The sequence below is a fragment of the Orcinus orca genome, chromosome 13 (genome assembly GCF_937001465.1).
Source record: "Orcinus orca chromosome 13, mOrcOrc1.1, whole genome shotgun sequence".
NCBI lineage: Eukaryota > Metazoa > Chordata > Mammalia > Artiodactyla > Delphinidae > Orcinus > Orcinus orca.
In genome coordinates, this window is record NC_064571.1 from 9,295,814 (window position 1) to 9,315,485 (window position 19,672).

General features: G+C 49.9%; 1 protein-coding gene and 1 non-coding gene across 6 annotated transcripts in view; both read left to right on the forward strand.

Annotated features, from left to right (window-relative positions):
- Positions 1 to 1,213: 1,213 nt before the first annotated feature.
- NEURL3 (neuralized E3 ubiquitin protein ligase 3) overlaps positions 1,214 to 19,672 on the forward strand; it is an 87,634-nt gene continuing 69,175 nt past the window's right edge. For 2 of the 5 annotated variants that reach the window (XM_049696297.1, XM_049696299.1), the window contains exons 1-3: positions 1,214 to 1,363; positions 5,510 to 5,995; positions 6,971 to 7,042. In XM_049696297.1, coding sequence (XP_049552254.1) covers positions 1,249 to 1,363; positions 5,510 to 5,995; positions 6,971 to 7,042 — 673 coding nt within the window. In that variant the 5' untranslated portion in view covers positions 1,214 to 1,248. Of the gene's footprint in view, positions 1,364 to 5,509; positions 5,996 to 6,970; positions 7,043 to 7,692; positions 8,731 to 19,672 lie in introns of those variants that run through there. The other 3 variants (XM_033401898.2, XM_049696298.1, XM_033401897.2) reach the window with 2 other exon arrangements.
- Positions 16,595 to 16,667, forward strand: TRNAW-CCA (transfer RNA tryptophan (anticodon CCA)). The gene has a single exon. It is a non-coding gene; the product is annotated as a tRNA-Trp (tRNA).

Genomic DNA, 19,672 nt, shown 5'->3' on the forward strand with positions numbered 1-19,672 from the left:
ACAAGTTGCTTCACCTCTTTGTGCCTCAGTATCCCCATTTATAAAATGAGAATGACTACAATAAATAGAACCTTTTCAAGAAGTTGCCATGAGGATTAGCAAGTTAATACAGCACTGGACTTCATTTAACAAACACTACTGAGGGGGCTCTACTGAGGGTCTTGGGAGGGCCTTAGCCTGGAGGTCGAGGGCCAGGGTACCCGCATGCCTCCAAACTAACCTAGGGCTTGTCACCTAAAGTGGGGTCTGCAGAACCACCTTGTTTGAGAAGCAGAATCCCACAGGTGCCCCAGAGCTTCTGAATCAATCTTCATCTGAATAAGATCCCCGCGCTAGGTTCACGTGCACATTGCAGTCTGAGAGGCGCTCTGTTAGAGCAAAAGCCACTTTCCCGTCACCAGCCTCAGTTTCTCTCACGGAAGGGGCAGAAGATCTCTGACCTCTTTTCCACCTCTAACACCCTGGGAGCAAGGCCTTGGGCGTGACCTCCTGCGGGACTCTCTGCGTTTTGTGGGGGATTCTGGGAAGTGGAATTCCAGCTCCAGCAAAGCTGAGGAGCGATAGACACCTCTCCCTTTCCGTTTTGCTGGGCCCTCTCCTCTTGGCCGGAGACCCGGGCCTGGGGCAACTTCACAGGTCCTGGAATGCAGCTAATTCAATTCAGTCCACTTCACCAACACTGATTAAGCGCCTCCTGTATGCTGGGGTCAGTAGCAGTGAATCATTGCTACCCCGGCTGTACATTAGAATCATCTGTGGTGCTTTTATTCTTATTAGTTTGTTTTTTATTTTATTTTAGTTTTTACTTTTTGGCCACGCTGCACGGCTTCTGGGATCTTAGTTCCATGACCAGGGATCGAACCCGTGTCTCCTGCAGTGGGAGCACGGAGTCTTAACCACTGGACCACCAGGGAAGTCCCTGGGGTGCTTTTTAGAAATGGCGGTGCTGGGTCCCACCCCAGGCCACTGGGATCAAGGTCTCTGGGGGCAGGTCTGGGGACAGGTACTTATTAACGTGACTCAGGCAATTATAATGCACAGCCGGGTTGAGGGCAACTGGCCAAAAGTAAGAGAGAAATCTACTCAAATCCTACCCAGGCCACCTCCTCAGTGTCCGCTTCCTCCAGGCCAGCCAGCTGCAGCGGGCCTGTTGCAAGCCAGAGGAAGTCATCAGGAAACTCCCTGGACATGGCAACCTGTGACTGCAGTCTCTAATTAATCATCAACAGTGTAATATGATCCCGGTCCATGACAAGGGGACCTGCTGAATCCTTCGGAAACCTGTCCACCGGCCTTCTTCAGACCCAGGCACCAGTGTCCGAGGACCCCAGGCTGATGGGGGCTCAGATCTGCTCCCAGGCTGGTAAGTGGGAGCCCCGCGCTTGGTCTCTGGACCAGGAGTGCAGGAAGCAGAGGGGGTGCTCTGTGCTATTGCTGGGGAAGGAGTCTCGGGAGGCAGAGGTAGAATCAGTGTAAATATCGCTCAGGAGGAGTTTCTGATACAGGCTGGGCTGACCTAGGTAGTGAGCTATTAGGAGGCAGCGAGGCAGTGAACTTCCTTTCCTTGCAAGAATCCAAGAGAGGCTGAGTGACTCGGGTCCAGAATCCCTGCAGTGATGCGACGACCCACATGACCCATTTGCCTTCGGATCCTGTTGTGCAGAGTGAAGAATGGCTGGGGTGGGAACAGGGTAGAGTGTAGGGGGCCTGGTGGAAGACCAGGGGTCCCAGCTCTGCCCCATGGAGCTGTGGGACCTTGGGTGAGTCACTTCTCCCTGGGACCTCAGTTTCCTCACCCGCAGGCTGGGGGGCCAAGCAACATGCCTTGCCGGTTACAGAGCTGCCAGAAGCACAAACCACAAGGTCACCAGGCACCGTGGTTCTCTGCCAGCCTCACCTGAGGCCACAGCGTTCCCTTAGTGTGCGGGGCAGGAGATGGAGAACTGGGTCTTTTACCAGCGGAGATCCAGCCCGCGCGTTCCTGCTCCCAGAGCCTGGGCTCCGCTCCCTCCCAGGCGGCAGGTGACACCAGTGCTGCTGCTGCAGCGGCAACTGTTTGCATTCCAGGCGATGATGGTGCCACGAAGCGGGCAGCGCAGGGGTGTGGCCCGGGATCCCTCACTTCTGGCTGCACAAACACCTCCCCGTGCTCCGTTTCCTTAGAGTGCTTCTCTGTGGGGTGGTGGGAAGACTGGGAGGCACTTAGTGGGTGCCCGGTGCCAGGAGAGGCTGGATGGCTGGAGGGGCGGTGATGACAATGAAGACCCAGGGAGGTCCTCACTGCATGGGGGCCTGACCCCAGGTCACTTAGATTCCAAGAGCCTTGCTGCGAAGATTCTCGGGTTGGAGTCCACCTGTCCAGCGGGTGGGACATCCAGAGGCCATGACTGTGCTCCCCGCGCCCCAGCAGCCCAGGGAGTCCTCGTTGCCAAGCCCAGTGCATGGTGGGGGAGTGAAGGAGTCAGGCGGCGTGACTGGGGAGGGTCCTCCATGGGCCACGCAGCTTCTGGAGCCTCAGGATGCTGCCTGAAAATGCGGCTGATGAGAAGAACAGCCACCTACGGGCATGAGGAGCTCAGAACCCCCTGCCCAGCCGGCTGGGGACAGGCCTACTTGGAGAGCCACACTTGGCCTGTACCCACCTCTGCCTCTCCCCGGCCCAGGAGCGGGGCGGGGGGGACTGGGTAGCCTGGGTCAAAGAATGGGAGGAGCCCTGCCAGCCTGCCCAGTGGAAGGAGACGCCACCCAGAGCCAACTCCAAACTCAGGCGCAGAGCCCCATGCAAAGCAGAGGAAGGGGCCGCGCAGGCGGAGGCAGTCTTGCAGGCTCTCTGCCTGGCCGGCAGGACAAGGGTGGCTGTCAGTGCCACTCAACCTCGGCCTGTGCAGCTGGGAGAAGGGAGCACAGTCCACTGGCCCCTGGTGTCCTGTGCAGCACTTGTGTCCTCTCAGCCTCCCTCCTCTACTTGGTGACATGAGGACATAGCTCCCACAGGCCGATTTCCCTGGCTCCTCTGCTTCCCCCCATGCCCCATCCCACTGTCCCCAGAGCCAATCCTGCCTGCGTCAGCCCCTGTCCACGGCAGCTGTGCGGGGGATTGGGGGGGACTCCATCCACTGACCCCTTGCCGAGGGAGGGGAGTCAGCTGTCGGCCAGGACAGGGTCATCTCCACTGGGTACCGTCTCGGGCCACGAGCGGGGCCTGATGGGTCTCCCGTCGCCCCGACCCGAGGGTGGGCCCCTTTCCCTGCAGGGGCTGCACTGGGTGAGGCTGAGGTGATCCCTGTTCGAAGCCCAGCTCTGCCCTTGCTGCTCACCGCTGTCAGGCCTTGCCGCGTGGTGGCAGGGCTGGATGCGGTGGTGTGTGGAGAGGCTTAGGGTCCTGCTCACCACCCACACCGAGCCCACTCCAGGGCTCCCCTCCAGTCCCGACCTCAGGGTTGGGCGGTGACCCAGCCAAGTGAGGGGGGTGGCCCCCACCCTCCAGGGTGGGTTACGGCTGATTACATTAGGAGCCCCACCTGCCCCCCGCTCCCAGCCCGAAGCCTGTCCAGGTGGGCACTGAAGTCCTCACGTTCAGGATCCCCAGACAAGTGCCTGGAGACTCCAGGCCTGGGCTGTCAGGCACATCATTCCCACTGTGGATAAGGGACGAAACCCAGAGGGGCAGTGACCTGCCTAGGTCCGCAGCAGAGCCGTGGCTAGAATCCGGGTGTCGGTCCTCACTGCCCTCCACAGGGTCTCCTGGCTGCCCCAGCAACTTGAGTGGATGCAAGGACAGATCCACCTGATGTCAGGACCCTCAACTCTGGCTGGGCCAACCCTTTGGGAAGGGAGGGAGAGACCAGGGCATTCCAGGAAGGGGTGGTGGCGTGGGCAGGGGCGTGGGTGAGGCTGAGGGAGGGGTGAGCTTGGATAGTAGGGTGGGTTCAGAGGCCCCCCGAGCCAGGGTGAGCGCTTGTCCCTCACACGTTGGGTGAGGGAACCGTGCCAGGCTTGTCTTTGGCCTTTGGAGATCAGGGATGGATTCACTGTGACCTTAAGGCTGTCCCTTGTGCCTGACCAGGAGCCTCCCCTCCCTGTGCTGGGTTGGAAACTTGCAGGCATGTGGGTGTCAGAGAGGAGGGCTGGGGTCTGGCTCAAGTGTTTTTTTTTTTTTTTTGGCTGCATCGGGTCTTCGTTGCTGTGCGCGGGTTTTCTCTAGTTGCAGTGAGCGGGGGCTACTCTTTGTTGTGGTGCGCGGGCTTCTCATTGCAGTGGCTTCTCTTGTTGCGGAGCACGGGCTCTAGGCGCACAGGCTTCAGTAATTGTGGTATGTGGCCTCAGTAGTTGTGGCTCGCGGGCTCTAGAGTGCAGGCTCAGTAGTTGTGGCACACGGGCTTAGTTGCTCCGCGGCATGTGGGATCTTCCCGGACCAGGGCTCGAACCTGTGTCCCCTGCATTGGCAGGCGGATTCTTAACCACTGCCTGGCTCAAGTTTTGACTGAATTCACCTCTTTTAATTTTCTATTTCCCTCTTCCAACCCAGAAAGAGCAGGGCCAGGAGGGGAGGAGGAGGGGATGGGGAGAGAGAGATAAGGCCTATGGAGATAAGAGCTGTTCTGGGGGCAGAAAGCTCTGCCAGCTTCCTCCAGGCCTCTGGGGCTGAGAGAAAGAGCTGCCCAGCAAGGAACTTAACCTTCCCGGCTGCCAAGTGGAGTCAGGTCAGGAAATCCCGTGATTTCAAAGCCTACCCAGGACTTGGCTGGGCCCAGCCCACGATTCTGAGGGGCTGACCTGGGACTCCCCCTCTGCAGGCTTTGCCCCCTCACCGGATTGGGAGTTGCCAGGCACCTTCTCTCCCAGGACAAGAAAGTCACCCTCTTTGGGGTCCATGGGCTTCACAAGTCACGCGGGTTCTCTGTGGGAAAATCAGAAAGTCACACAAGCAGAGAGGAAAACACAGCACCAGAGACGACCACACACACAGCATGTCAGTCCAGTTCCTTTCAGGCTGTTTCTAGAAACAGATGAGATATACATGTATATAGTAAACGTATAAATGTATGTGTCAAAACCAGGGTCATATTCTGTCTACCGTTCTAAAACCTGCTCTTTCTAGTTAACGGCAATAAGAGCCATTACCAGGTATCCAGAGCCGGTGCTGCCATTAAAGGAACTGCGGTTCCTTTAATTTTTACAACATTCCCTACGGGAGGGGAACTGAGGCTTGGGGAGATTCACGAGGGAACTAAGATCCCTCATAGGCAAAGCGGGCTCCTCACTGGTTCTAATGTCGGGGTGGGGAGAGGTGGGGGGGGTGGGGAGAGGTGGGGGGTGGGGGGGTGGGGAGAGGTGGGGGGGTGGGGGTGGGGAGATGTGGGGGGGGAAGAGCGGGGACAGTGGCACCGGGCAGCGAGGGCTGGTGGAAACGCCCCCTCCCCTGGGAGGGGTGTGTGTGCTGTGATGGCCTTTGCAGCCCGTGGGTCCGACCCGCCCCGCCCCGCACTGACACCTCCCGCCCCCGCAGACGCCGAGATGCCCCGAGAGGCGCTCCGTTTCCACGCCGAGGCCGTGGGCGCGCAGGTGCGTCTGGACGCGCAGCGGAGCACCGCGCGCAGGCGCGCCACATTCCGTGACGGCATCGTGTTCAGCCAGCGGCCGGTGAGGCCCGGAGAGCGCGTGGAGCTGCGCGTGCTGTGTCACGAGTGCGGCTGGGTTGGCGGCCTCCGCGTGGGCTTCACGCGCCTGGACCCCGAGCGGGTGACCGCGTCCGGCCTGCCCCCCTTCGTGTGCCCGGACCTGGAGCAGCAGAGCCCGACGTGGGCGGCCATGCTGCCCGATGGCTGCGGGCTCACCGGGGACGTGGTGCGCTTCTGGGTGAACCGCCTGGGCCGGCTCTTCGCCCAGGTAAACGCGGGCCCCCGGCTTCTGCTGCGTAAGGACGTGCTCATGGGCGCCCCGCTCTGGGCCGTGATGGACGTGTACGGGACCACCAAGGCCATCGAACTGCTGGGTGAGGCCACGGGTGGGGACCCAGGCTCCTCCCCTGGGCGGGAGGAGGTGGAGGCTCGGGCGGTACTTCACCTGCATCCAGAGCCGCGGGGAGAACTGTTGTTTCATTCATATGCAGCCAATTTTTCCATCAGCTCATGTCAGGGTATGAAGGTGGGCACTGGGGACAAGACCTAGTCATAGGGAGGGCAGCCTCATCTCTGAAGAATGAGAAGACGTGCTCAGCACCCCAAACATCTGTTAGAGGGCTGATCTCTTTCACAAAGGAAGAAATTTGTGGGCTAGGCTTTGCAGTCTAAGTAGGAGTTTGCTGAGACAGGGGTGGCAACAAAGGGAACATAAGTGTGAGAGTTAGAGGAGAGCAGGAAGGCAGCCTGGGGGGCAAAGGTGAGATGTTCAGGCACTGGGTGGGGAAACAAGGACCACCTGAAAGGAGAGAGGATTTCAGGAGAGGGAGGAGATACAGGAACACTCATAAAAAGAAATTTTGGCATTCTGGGCTGGTGTTCCATGGGCCTGCACCAGCTTTCCAGACACCCCCGCGCGTTTGTTTTTCACACTGCTTGTCATAGCTGCTGGAGCCTCACCTCTGGAGCCCCTGAATTGGTAGGTCTGGAGTGGAGCCCCAAGCACCTGTTTTCCCTCCTGGGGGATTTTGAAGCACATCTGGGTTGGGGACCGTGAATAATGCGGAAGGTCTCCCGTTCAAGCAGCGGAAGTAGGGCAGAGGGGAGCTGTCTAAAGGAAGGACGGATTAGCAGGAGGAACCTGCAGTTCTACAAATTCTCTGCTGGGTTCAACTGGGAAAGGGGCGGCCACACAGGGCTGGGTGACCAGCTTGGAGCTCCAGCATTGCACCCCAGAAAAGAAAGGGGATGGACACTTTGGTTTAGGGGCAGGGACTGGGGAGGTGGGAGGGAACGAGGACACTCTGACTTCGCTTTCCCCAGGCCCTGACTTTCCCTTTCTGCCTTAGATCCTACAGTCAGCGCCCCGACCCCAGCCATGCCATGGGTCCTCAGTGATGAAGCTCTGCCTGAGTCCAAAGGTGAGTGGCTTCCCCGAGCCCCAGGGACTCCCCAGGACTCCAGCACTAGGGGAGCTGGGGGAGGCCCCAGCCCTGGGAGCTCAGTTAAGTCTTTCCAAGTGCTATCAAGTCTCCCACGGGCTTTAGGCCAGAAAGATTTGGCTCCGCCCCTGGAAACCTAAAAGCAATTTGACAGCTCTGCCTTCTAGGACATTGGCTAACTTCACAAGTTACTGGAGCACGTTCATGAACAGATGTTATTTTGTCCGTCTGCTTTTAAAAAAGCAATCCACGTTCATAGTAATTTGCCAAACAGAAATAAAATACGTATTAAAGGATAAAGAAGGAAGTAAAACAAAAACAAAAAAATACCTCCCAAACCTCGCATTACCTGTTAGGTGGATTTCCTCCCAGTATTTTGTGGACTTATATATGGGGAGTTATTTGTGCTTTGCTTTCCTTTTTTCTAAAGTGGAATCTTATTATATGTATGTTTGTACCTTATGGTTTTCGTCCCAACCTTTTTCACTTGATTACATTGTGAGCATTTTCTTACAAGGTAATATTCTTCAGAATCCGACTGCAAGTTCTCTGTCCTGTGGTTATATCATGAGTGGGCTGCCCACCCCTTGCCCCCAAGCGCCCCTGACCTCTGTTGTCCCCTTTCCCAGCCACAGCAGGAGAGGAGTGTGTCATCTGCTTCCACCAGGCTGCCAACACCTGCCTTGTCCCCTGCGGCCACACACACTTCTGCAGCTGCTGTGCCTGGCGGGTCTTCAGGGACACGGCCAAATGCCCTGTGTGTCGCTGGGAGATTGAGGCGGTGGCCTCGGCTTGGGACCCTCCTGCTCTGGGCCCTGGTGTAGGTGCTCAGCTCTGAGCCCGGCCCCTGCCAAGGGACGAGGTGCAGCTCTGCCCACTTTCTGGATAAGAGTCAGAAAGCCTGGTTAGCGACAGGTGTGGCAGAGAGATGGAGTCAGGGCCGCCGTGGCTCTTCCCCCTCCTCAGCAGGAGGGGGCCAGTGGACCAAGGAGGTGCCCCTTTCTGCCCACACCGGAACTACCTCCCTGGTGGGCGTCTGGCTGGAGAAAGTGGCTCAGCAATGGGCCAGCGGGGTTCTCACCCCTCTGCCTAGCTCCACGTTCATTTTTGCCTGCCAAGGCTTTTGGCGGGTCACCTGGTTCAGCCACCATGAACCTAGCAATCCCCGGTACACTGGAGTCCCAGGAACCCACATGTGCCAGTGAGAAGGGCCTTTGTGTAGAGAGGGGACAGCCTGATCCCTGGTTTTATGGCTAAGGAAGTTAAGGTACCTGCGCGTGTCTGGTGAAGCCCTGCCCACCCCGGGGTATTGAGGAGCCTGGACCAGATGCAGGGAGTATCTGGGTGGAATTTTGTTTATTTATTTATTTTTTTAAATTGAAGTATAGTTGTTATACAGTATTAATAAGTTATAGATGTACAACGTAGAGATTCACAATTTTTAAATGTTATACTCCATTTATAGTTATTATAGAACTATTGGTTGTCTTCCCCCTGTTGTACAGTATATCCTTGTAGCTTATTTTGTACCTAATAGTTTGTACCTCTTAATCCTCTACCCCTAAATTGCCCCTCCCTGTTCCCTCTCCCTACTGGTAACCACTAGTTTGTTCTCTATATCTGTGAGTCTGCTTCTTTGTTATATTAACTAATTTGTTGTACTTTTTAGATCCCACATATAAGTGAAATCACACAGTGTTTGTCTTTCTCTGTCTGACTTATTTCACTCAGCATTATGTCCTCCAAGTACATCCATTTTGCTGCAAATGGCAAAATACCATTCTTTTTTATGGCTGAGTAGTATTCCATTGTATATGTATACCATAACTTCTTTATCCATTCGTCTGTTGATGGACACTTAGGTTGCTTCCATATCTTGACAATTGTAAATAAGGCTGCTGTGAACATTGGGGTGCATGTATCTTTTCAGTCTGTGTGTGTCTCTGTATCTGACATAAGTCTCTTGTAAGGCAGCACATATGGGTCTTGTTTTTGTATCCCTCAGCTACTCTATGTCTTTTGGTTGTAAATTTAGTCCATTTACATTTAAGGTAATTATCAGTGTGTGTTCTTATTGCCATTTTGTTAATTGTTTTGGGTTTGTTTTTGTAGGTCTTTTTTCTTCCTTTCTTCTTGTTTTGTTCTCTTGATATTTGATGATTATCTTTAGTGTTATGTTTGGATTTCTTTTTCTTTTTTGTGTGTATATCTGTTATAGATTTTTGGTTTGTGGTTACCATGATTTTTGGTTTGTGGTTACCATGAGTCCATAATACATATATATATATATATATATATATATATATATATATATATATATATACACACACATACATATATATGTATATATATGGTTGTTTCAAGTTGCTGATTGCTTAATTTGAAATACATTTTAGCAGACATAGAGAACAAACGTATGGACACCAAGGGGGGGAAGGGGAGGTGGGATGAATTAGGAGATTGGGATTGACATATATACACTAATATGTATAAAATAGATAACTACTGAGAACGTGCTGTATAGCACAGGTAACTCCACTTCACTGTACAGTAGAAACTAACAAAGCATTGTAAAACAGCTATACCCCAATTAAAAAAAAAAAAAAGAAATGCATTTAAAAACCCCTGCATTTGTACTCTCTTCCCCTCACAATGACTGTTTCTGATGTTGCATTTTGCATATAATTATTTTGTGTATCCCTTAACTGCTTATGTGGATAGAGATGATTTTACTACTTTTGTCTTCTAACCTCCCTACTAGCTTTGTGTGTGGATGATTTCCTACCTTTACTGTATGTTTGCCTTTACCAGTGAGCTTCCTCATTTCATAATTTTCTTGTTGCTAGTTGTGGCCTTTTCTTTTTAACCTAGAGAAGTTCCTTTAACATTTGTTGTAAAGCTGGTTTGGTGGTGTTGAGCTCTTTTAGCTTTTGCTTGTCTGTAAAGCTTTTGATGTCTCCATTGAATCTGAACGAGAGCCTTGCTGGGTAGAGTACTCTTGGTTGTTGGTTTTTCTCTTTCATTACTTTAAGTATATCCTGTCACTCCTTCTGGCCTGCAGAGTTTCCGTTGACATATCAGCTGATAGCCTTATGGGATTTCCCTGTATGTTATTTGTTGCTTTGCCCTTGCTGCTTTTAATATTCCCTGTCTTTAATTTTTGTCATTTTAACTACAGTGTGTCTTGGTATGTTCCTCTTTGGGTTAATCCTGTATGGAACTCCCTGTGTGTCCTAGACTTGAGTGACTGTTTCCTTTCCCAGGTTAGGGAATTTTTCACCTATTGTGTTTTCAAATATGTTTTCAGCCCCTTTCTCTCTTCCGCTTCTGAGGCCCATATAATGTGAATATTAGTGCATTTGATGTTGTCCTAGAGGGCTCTTAAACTATCCTAATTTCTTTTCATTCTTTTTTCTTTTTTCTGTTCAGTGGCAGTGATTTCCAGTACTCTGTCTTCCAACTCACTGACCTGTTCCTCTGTATCATTTGGTCTGCTGTTGATTCCTTCTAGTGTATTTTTCGTTTCAATTGTTGTATTCTTTGTCTCTGTTTGGTTCTTTATATTTTCTAACTCTTTGTTGAAAACCCCTAACTGCTTGTTCTGCGCATCCATTTTTCTCCCGAGGGTTTTGATCGTCTTTACGATCGCTGCTCTGACCTTTTTCTTCAGTAGGTTGCCTCTCTCCGTTTTACTTAGTTCTTCTTCTTGGGGTTTTATTTTGTTCCTTCGTCTGGGACTTGTTCTTCTGGTGCCTCACTTTGTCTAAAGTGCTATCTGTATTTTTATGTATGTGGTAGGTTAGTTACATTTCTCGACCTTGGAGAAGTGGCCTCCTGTAGGAGACATCCTGTGTGTCCCAGCAGTGTACTTACTCCCCTCTCATCACCCAAGCTATATGTTAGGGGTTCCCCCTAAGAGGGCTGTGTGGGTCCTTCCATTGTGGTAGGCTGACTACGTGAGCAGTCTGGTACAGGCTTGGTTGGCCCTGCCCTGTGTGCACGCTGCTGGCTGCTGGTTAGCAAGGCTTGGTCATGCGGCAGCTGGCTGAGGAACTCCAGGGGACCCTGGGGCTAGTGTTGGCTCACTGGTGGGCAGGGTTAGCGTCCAGAAGACTCTGGGGTTGTTGCCTGCCCACTGGTGGGTGAAGCCAGGTTCTAGGGTTGGTGCTAGACGACTGGCAGGCAGAGCTGGGTCCTGGAGTCTGGCTGCAGAGCCCAGGGATCCTGGAGCTGGTGTCGGATTGCCGGTGGGGTGAGGGAAAGGGCTGGTCCCTGACACAGTTGGGTATGGAGTCCAAGGTGTCCCGAAGCTTGTGTTGGCCTGTTAGTGAGCCAAGATGGCAGCCACCGGCAGCAGTGTTCACGCGGTAGAATGAGTGCCCCAAAATATCTGCTGTCAGTGTCTATGTCCCCAGGGTGAGCCACAGCCGCCCCCCTGCCCCCGCCTTTCCAGGAGACTCTCCGAGACCAGCAGGTAGGTCTGGCCCAGGCTCCTATCACATTACTGCTTCTGCCCTGGGTCCCAGCGTGGGTGGGATTTTGCATGCGCCCTTTAAGAGCGAGGTCCCTGTTTCCCCCCGTCCTTTGGGACTCCGGAAATTAAGCCCTGCTGGCCTTCAAAGCCAAATGTACTGGGGGCTTGTCTTCTCGGTGCCCGACCCTCAGGCTGGGGATCTTGGCATCAGGCTCAGAGCTCTCACTCCTGTGAGAGGAACCTTTGCAGTTCCTCTCCAGCTTGTGGGTTGCCCACCCAAGGGCATGGGACTTGATTATATGGTGAGTCTGCCCCTCCTACCCATCTCAGTATGGTTCCTTCTTTATGTCTTTAGTTGTAGAAGATCTTTTCTGGTAGGTCTGGGCTTTTTCATCAATGGTTGTTCTGTATATCATTGTGATTTTGGTGTGCTCGTGAGAGGGGATGAGCTCAGGGTCTTTCTACTCTGCCGTCTTGGCCGCTGTCCGCCTGGTAGAATGTTGACAGTCTGTATGGAAGCTGGGTCACTTTAACAAGTCCTCTGTAAAGGCGATCAGCAGCCACCTGCCCCGCCTTCCTTGCAGGGCGGTTGTGAGGTCCCAGTGAGATCGTGCATCTGAAGATGAGTGAGCATGTGAGAGTGCGCTGTTACCATTGGGCTTCTTTCCTTGCCAGTTTCTGAGATATCAAAATAAAGTTTGTCTTTTATGAATGATTTTGTAATGTGTATGTCCCCTCTGTTGCAGTCAGTGGGAGTGAGTAGGGCTGGGGACTGGTCAGGTTGCAGGGGCGTGGGGACATGCCTTCCTCTTCTCCACAGAGACATCTTGGGCTTGCAGTGGACTAGGCAGGGTCTGGGCCCTCAGGCCTGTGGACTCTGGACTCTGTGTTGCTGAGCATGTGAAGGGGATAGTCCTACAGCTACAACCGGGCTCTGCCCTTGCCACCCTTGACTTGTGAGGACTTCCTGGAGGCTCTGGCTCTTGAGTGAAGGGAGGAGGTGACCTGGGGACCCCCTCGTCAGCCGGTGTTTGTGGCGGGGGATGGAGGAGGACAAGCCATACCTGTTACTTTGCTCTGGTTCCTGCTTCATGACTGGTGAGGGAGAGAGCTAATAGGGAGTTTGAACCTCTTGTGCCCAAGATCATGATGATGGGCACCTCCACAAACGGCATCCCTGCACCATGGCCAGCCAGAGGGTCAAGACTTTGGGTTAGGTGACCCCAGAATAGCTTTCACTCTGGAGCGGGATCTCCTCTCTGCCACCCTTGAGTGTTCTAACCTTGGTCACGGGAGCCTCAGTTTCTTCATCTGTAAAGTGGAAATAAGATAATTTTCTTTGCTGGTGCGTTGTGAGGATAGTGAATGAATGAATGAAACTTGTAGCTTAGAGGAAGTACTCAAAATACGGCAGCTTCCTTTCCCTGGAAAAGGCATCTCCCAGGAGAAGCAGCCAACAGATCACTGGGCTGGCGGTCGGGGTCTGGGGGGTGGTCCCGGCGGCCCCCACCTCACCCCAGTATTTTGGAATGATTCCTAGGGATCCTAAGACAACTTTTTTCATCTTTTAAGTGTCTTTTTTTTTTTTTTAAACCCAAATACCTCCAAGGCTAGGGTAGCACTTTAATCCTACTTCCAGCGAATGCCTCCTTATTAGTTAACACCTAGCGAAGCCTTTGAAATGATATAACCAGAGGGGGGACTTCTGGAGTGGGGGCATAAGGACTTCTGTAAAGGCTTTTCTCCATAAAAGCAACAGAAATATTGGCAAGATTATAAAATTCAACGTTTCCAGAACTCTGGATATTAACCAAAGGCTAACAAGGTTTATGGAAGAGAATTTACTCAATTTCGGTAAGAGCAGTGGGGTTTGTGGTGGTTTAACCTGGCCTGCTCCCATCCCTCTAACCTCAGCTCCACGGTAGCCTTAAAAACCAGCAGCCTTGCAGCCACCAGAGGGGACAGGTTGTGTTGGGAACTCCTCAGAAAGCTCTACCACCAGAGCATCATCACTGTTTGGCCTGTACTACACTTCCCTGGAAAGTCTTCATTTATAGGGTGTTGTCATTACTTAACCCAACTTGGAACCCTCTCCATGGGAAAACCCCTATTCCCAGGGCATTTGTCAAACATCATCAGCTTCAGTTGTTTAACATTGCAGCTGCCTGAAACCGTGATACCAGTTGAGACAAACAAGGACAGCCAGGAATGTTTATCTCAGGCAGGCAGTGAGCCACAGTGTGTCTGACCATGGGCAGGAGTAGTTGGGCTGGATGTCGGGGCCAAAGAATTAAGGCAAAGCCCCAGATGCTGAAAGTTCCGTAAGGCAACAGAAGCCTCTATATCTGGAAGGCTAATTTTTTTAAATAAAATGTACTTATTTATCTATTTATCTATCTATCTATCTTTGGCTGCGTTGGGTCTTCGTTGCTGTGCGCGGGCTTTCTCTATTTGCGGTGAGAGGGAGCTACTCTTCGTTGCTGTGCGTGGGCTTCTCATTGCGGTGGCTTCTCTTGTTGCGGAGCACAGGCCGTAGGTGTGCAGGCTTCAGTAGTTTTGGCTCGTGGGCTTCAGTAGTTGTGGCTCACTGACTCTAGAGCACAGGCTCAGTAGTTGTGGTGCACGGACTTAGTTGCTCCGCAGCACGTGGGATCTTCCCGTACCGGGGCTCGAACCTGTGTCTCCTGCATTGGCAGGCACATTCTTAACCACTGTGCCACCAGGGAAGCCCCAGAAAGCTAATTGTTGACTCATCTTGTCCAGCAGTACATACATTCCATTTCTCATTATCACTTTAGGCAGATGCGGTGTAATTCACAGCTGAATATTCTATTCTTTGCAAGCAAGGCACCCAGGCTAACCAGGAATCTCAGTTCCAGGGGAGATGACACCCAAGAAAAGCCAAGTATTTGAGGAAAGCTAACATCATGGGGGAAAAGGCATCCAACTCAGCAAAAAGAGGACTTCATACCTGAAAAAAAATACACAGTTAATAGAGCAGACAGACCTGGGCTTTAAGACAAATATAATTAGATGCAAAAAGATATTGCATCAAAAAATCTAGGTACAAAAAAAAAATCTAGGTACCTTGGAAACAAAAAACTAAATCATTGAAATAAAAACTTATTAGATGGACTGAACAGCAGAAAGATTATAGCTGAAAAATAATTCGTGATCTGGAAGCAAACAGAATGGACTGCAAAGTTACAAAGAGATGAAATATATGAAATAAAAGAGAATAGATGCAGAAGTTCAAATATCCAAAATTTCAGGGGAAAATAGAGAAAATGGAGGAAAAAGAATACTCAAAGCAGAAAGGAAAATTTATATTGAGGAAAGACATGACTCTTCATACTGAGAAAGCATGCTAGTTGCCAAACAGAATACATGAAAAAAAACCCCAAAAAACCTTCATCTTCACACATACTGATGAAATTTCAGAGCATTGGGGGTAAAGAGAAGACCCAAGGAGGAAAAAAATAGATCACATACAAAGAATGTGAATCAAATTAACAGTAGACTTTTCCTCAACTGTACTGGATGTTGAAAGACAATGGAATAATATTTTCAAGGTTCAGAGAGTTTTTAAATTTTATTAAGGTATAGTTTACATACACTAAAATGTACAGATCTTAAGTCTTCATTTTGATGAGGGAGTAATTTTGAAATTTAAAATTCTCCAAGCAACTACTCTCTCATTCAAGCATGAGAGAAAAATGAAATTTTCAGATATAAACTTGGTTTTTCACTCACCAATACTTTATGAAAGAATTTTTAGAGAAATTGCTTCATAAGAAAAAACAAGAAAAGTTAACTTTTTGTGATCAATGAAAGCACAAAAGTTGAGTCTAAATACGTGTTAGTCATTAAAAAAAAATCAATAAAAATCTGGAGTGAAAACCACAGTCAGTATCATTTTGGATGGAGCGAGGGGAAGCAAAAGCATGCTAAGTTTCTTTTCTCACTAGGAAGAAATAAACAACAAAATGAGAAAAATGTAAGTTGAATTGATATGTTGAAGAACATACAGAGTGTAGAAGACTACAAACAGAATATATAAATTCCAAATCATTAAAATAATAGAACTCCAATTTCAACAATCCAACAAAAGGCAGGATAGGAGATAAAAGAATAAAAAGTAAAGTAGATAGGTACAAGTCCAGACAGAGCAGTACTAATAGTAAATGTGAATGGGTTAAATTCACCTCTCAGTTGACAAGGATTTTGAGTTTGGGCAAATAAAAAATATAAATAAATTTAAAAAATACAATCCTGTTACATTCTATCTCTGAGAGGTGGACCTAAAACAAAATCCAAGAAGACTAAAAATAAAGGAAAAGAAAAATATACCAAGCAAATACGAAGAACAAACAAACACATGGTGGCAGCCCATGATCAGGCTTGCCTTGGAGATCCCTCAAGGTAACATAAATGGAAAATGCCTGGGCCTTGCAGCATAAGAGCAGATAGGAAGAGATTGCCCAGTGCTGACTCAGAAAGAGCCCAGGTATCAGGCTGGGGACTATGCTCCCTGATGGGTTGAAGTTCTGCTGTGTATGTCGTGTTGATTGTTTTTGATACTGAAGTGAGACCATGATTCTACACTTCTCATACATCTTACTCCATTTAAGACCATCAAACTTTGGGCGTATCTCTTGAGACATAAGTGGGCAACCAAGAGCCACCTCCCCCCCGAATCAATATCCTATGTAAATCCTTTGATCTAGTTATTTGTAAACCAAAAGTAAAAGTTTCCTTAAACTAGGTCCAAGTCATTATTCTTGTTCATCATAAAAGACAGATTAGGCTCCTTGGTCTTAGCTTCTGCTCAGTTGTAGCTGTATTAGCACCAGACAAACTAGAATTTAAGAGAAAAAAAAGATTATAGGGGATAAGGAGGGAATTCAACTAGCGATTATCATACTAAGTAAAGTAAGTCAGAAAGAGAAAGACAAATACCATATGATATCACTTATATGTGGAACCTAAAATATGACACAAATGAACCTATCTATGAAACAGGGACTTCCCTGGGACTTCCCTGGGAAACAGGGACTTCCCTGGTGGTCCAGTGGTTAAGACTCCATGCTCCCAATGCAGGGGGCCCGGGTTCGATCCCTGGTCAGGGAACTAGATCCCGCATGCCGCAACTAAGATCCGGAGCAGCCAAGTAAATAAATAACTATTAAAAGAAAGAAAGAAAGAAACAGAAACAGACTCATGGACATAGGGAACAGACTGGTCGTTGCCAAGGGGGAGGGGGTTGGGGGAGGAATGCAATGGGAGGCTGGGGTTAGCACATGTGAGCTTTTATATATAGAATGGATAAGCAGCAAGGTTCTAGTGTAGAGCACAGAGAACTATATTCAATATCCTATGATAAACCATATGGAAAAGAATATTTTAAAAAAAGGAATGTATATATATGTGTAACTGAATCACTTTGCTGTACAGCAGTAATTAACACAACATTGTAAATCAACTGTACATCAATAAAGTAAAAAATATAAATAAATATGATTATAAAAAGAATTATTCATAATAGTGCCAAAGTGGAAGAAAATCTAGTTGTCCATCAGCTGATGAATGGATAAACAAATGTGCCCTGTCCATACAACGGAATGTTATTTGACCATTAAAAAAAGGAATGAAGGGCTTCCCTGGTGGCGCAGTGGTTGAGAGTCCGCCTGCCGATGCAGGGGACACGGGTTCGTGCCCCGGTCCGGGAAGATCCCACATGCCGCGGAGCGGCTGGGCCTGTGAGCCATGGCCGCTGAGCCTGCACATCTGGAGCCTGTGCTCCGCAGCGGGAGAGGCCGCAACGGTGAGATGCCCGCGTACCGCAAAACAAAAACAAAAACAAAAACAAAAAACAAAAAAAAAGGAATGAAGTGCTGATTCATGCTACAACATGCTACAACATGGATGAACCTTGAAAACATGCTGAGAGAGGGAAGCCAGTGCCAAATGGCCACATAATTGAATAATTCCATCCCTATGAAATGTCCAGAATAGGCAAATCCGTAGAGACAGAAAGCGGATTCGTACGGGTGCCGGGGGCTCGAGGGAGGGAGGGGTGGGGAGTGACAACTAAGGGGCATGGGGGACAAGGAAGATGTTTTAAAATTGATTTTGCTGATGGTTGCACACTCTGTGAATATGCTAAAAGCCACCGGACTGCACACTTTGAAGGGATGGAGGTTATGGCATGTGAGTTAGATCCAACTTTAAAACTATGAAGAAGAACCTACACACCAAAATAGATGAATAGAGATGTGCTAGTGGAAGAAAAAGAAGGGAATGTTAGCCCTGGGAGCAGGAAAATCTTCAAGGAAGAAGCAACATTTAAACTGTTCTTTTTTTTTTTTTTAACATCTTTATTGGAGTATAATTGCTTTACAATGCTGTGTTAGTTTCTGCTTTATAACAAAGTGAGTCAGTTACACATACACATATGTTCCCATAACTCTTCCTTCTTGCGTCTCCCTCCCTCCCACCCCCCCATCCCACCCCTCTAGGTGGTCACAAAGCACCGAGCTGATCTCCCTGTGCTATGCGGCTGCTTCCCGCTAGCTATCTATTTTACATTTGGTAGTGTATATATGTCCATGCCACTCTCTCGCTTTGTCACGGCTTACCCTTCCCCCTCCCTGTATCCTCAAGTCCATTCTCTAGTAGGTCTGCGTCTTTATTCCCGTCTTGCCCCTAGGTTCTTCATGACCTTTTTTTTTTTTTCTTTTTTTCTTAGATTCCATATATATGTGTTAGCATACGTGTCAATATTTGTTCTTACAGGGCTAATGGCTATTTTGAAGGCAGGGAGGAGGGGAAAGGTATTCCACAAAGGGGGCACAGCACATGCAAAGATGGACAAGTGCAGGACGTGTCTGGGGAATTATGGGGAGGTCACACTGGCCAAAGCAGAAGGAGCAGGAAGCCGCAGAGGAGTCCAAGGGGAAGGTGGGCTGGGGCCAGCCGTTGAGAGCTCTGCCGGCCGACGAGTGGCTGCAGGGGGTGCCTTGGAGGTCCAGGCTGGCTGCAGGAGGGCTAATCTGTCAGTGGGCCCGTCTCACCTCAGTCAAACACACTCTGCTTGTAAGGCATCTGAGGAGAGAAACAGGCCCCTGCTAAGTTTCACTTACCTAGAAATCCAAGATTCTAGGTTGTGATAAGAAGTCACTGGATCAAAGCAAACAGAGGTAGTGTATAATGAATCATCATCATGAGGATAATATAGAGCGAAAGGAAAGTGAAAGTGCAACCAGGGATTGTCAATATTTGCTTGGCTTAAGCAGGAAGCCAGCCTGGGCTGGACCAGGGACCTGCTAGGGGGCTTTCCCAGAGACAGAAAAATTCCCTCGCTCAGGTGGCTTTCAGATGAAGCTTCCTGTTACACGACTGGGGCGTGAGACATCAGTCTGGGGAATAACAAGCCGCCCCTCCAGGGACCAGGACCACTGTGTCCCCTGTCCATCCCCCAGCCCCTCACATGGCCCCAGCACGCCACCATCTTCAGTGGCCCCCCCTGCAGCATTATTGCCTAATACCTGCTTCCCACCCCTACCCCCAACCCCGCACACGCAGAGGCTTCCTGCTTGCTGATAACCAGTTCAGGAAATTCCACTTGGAAGAAGTCCACAAGCAAAGGCTGAGGAGGGCCGTGGGGGATAATCCCTGAGTCTGCGGCAGAGTGAGGAGAACGAGGTGCTGTCTCGTTCCTCCATGGACCCGCACACCAGATCAGCGTCCTGTCTTCCAGCTGCCCGAGGAGGAGAAAGTAGGGGTTCCGTCATGAGCCTGGAAGTGGTGACGTTGTGATCCTCTGGTCAGCCAGCCTGTCCCTCTCAGGTCTGCATGAAGTAGACCACTCATTCAGCACCACTGCATTCAGCACCACTCAACTGGCTTTACAAGAAATGTTAGACTTCTTGAAGCAGAAAAGAAAGACCACAACTAGAAATATGAAAATTATGAAAGGAAAAAGCTCTTTGGTAAAGGCAAATGTACAATAAAAGTAGTTAGATCAACCACTTATAAAGCTAGTAGGAAGGTTAAAAGACAAAAGTAGTAAAATCATCTATATCTACAATAAGTAGTTAAGGATATACAAAACAAAAATGTAAAATACGTCAAAA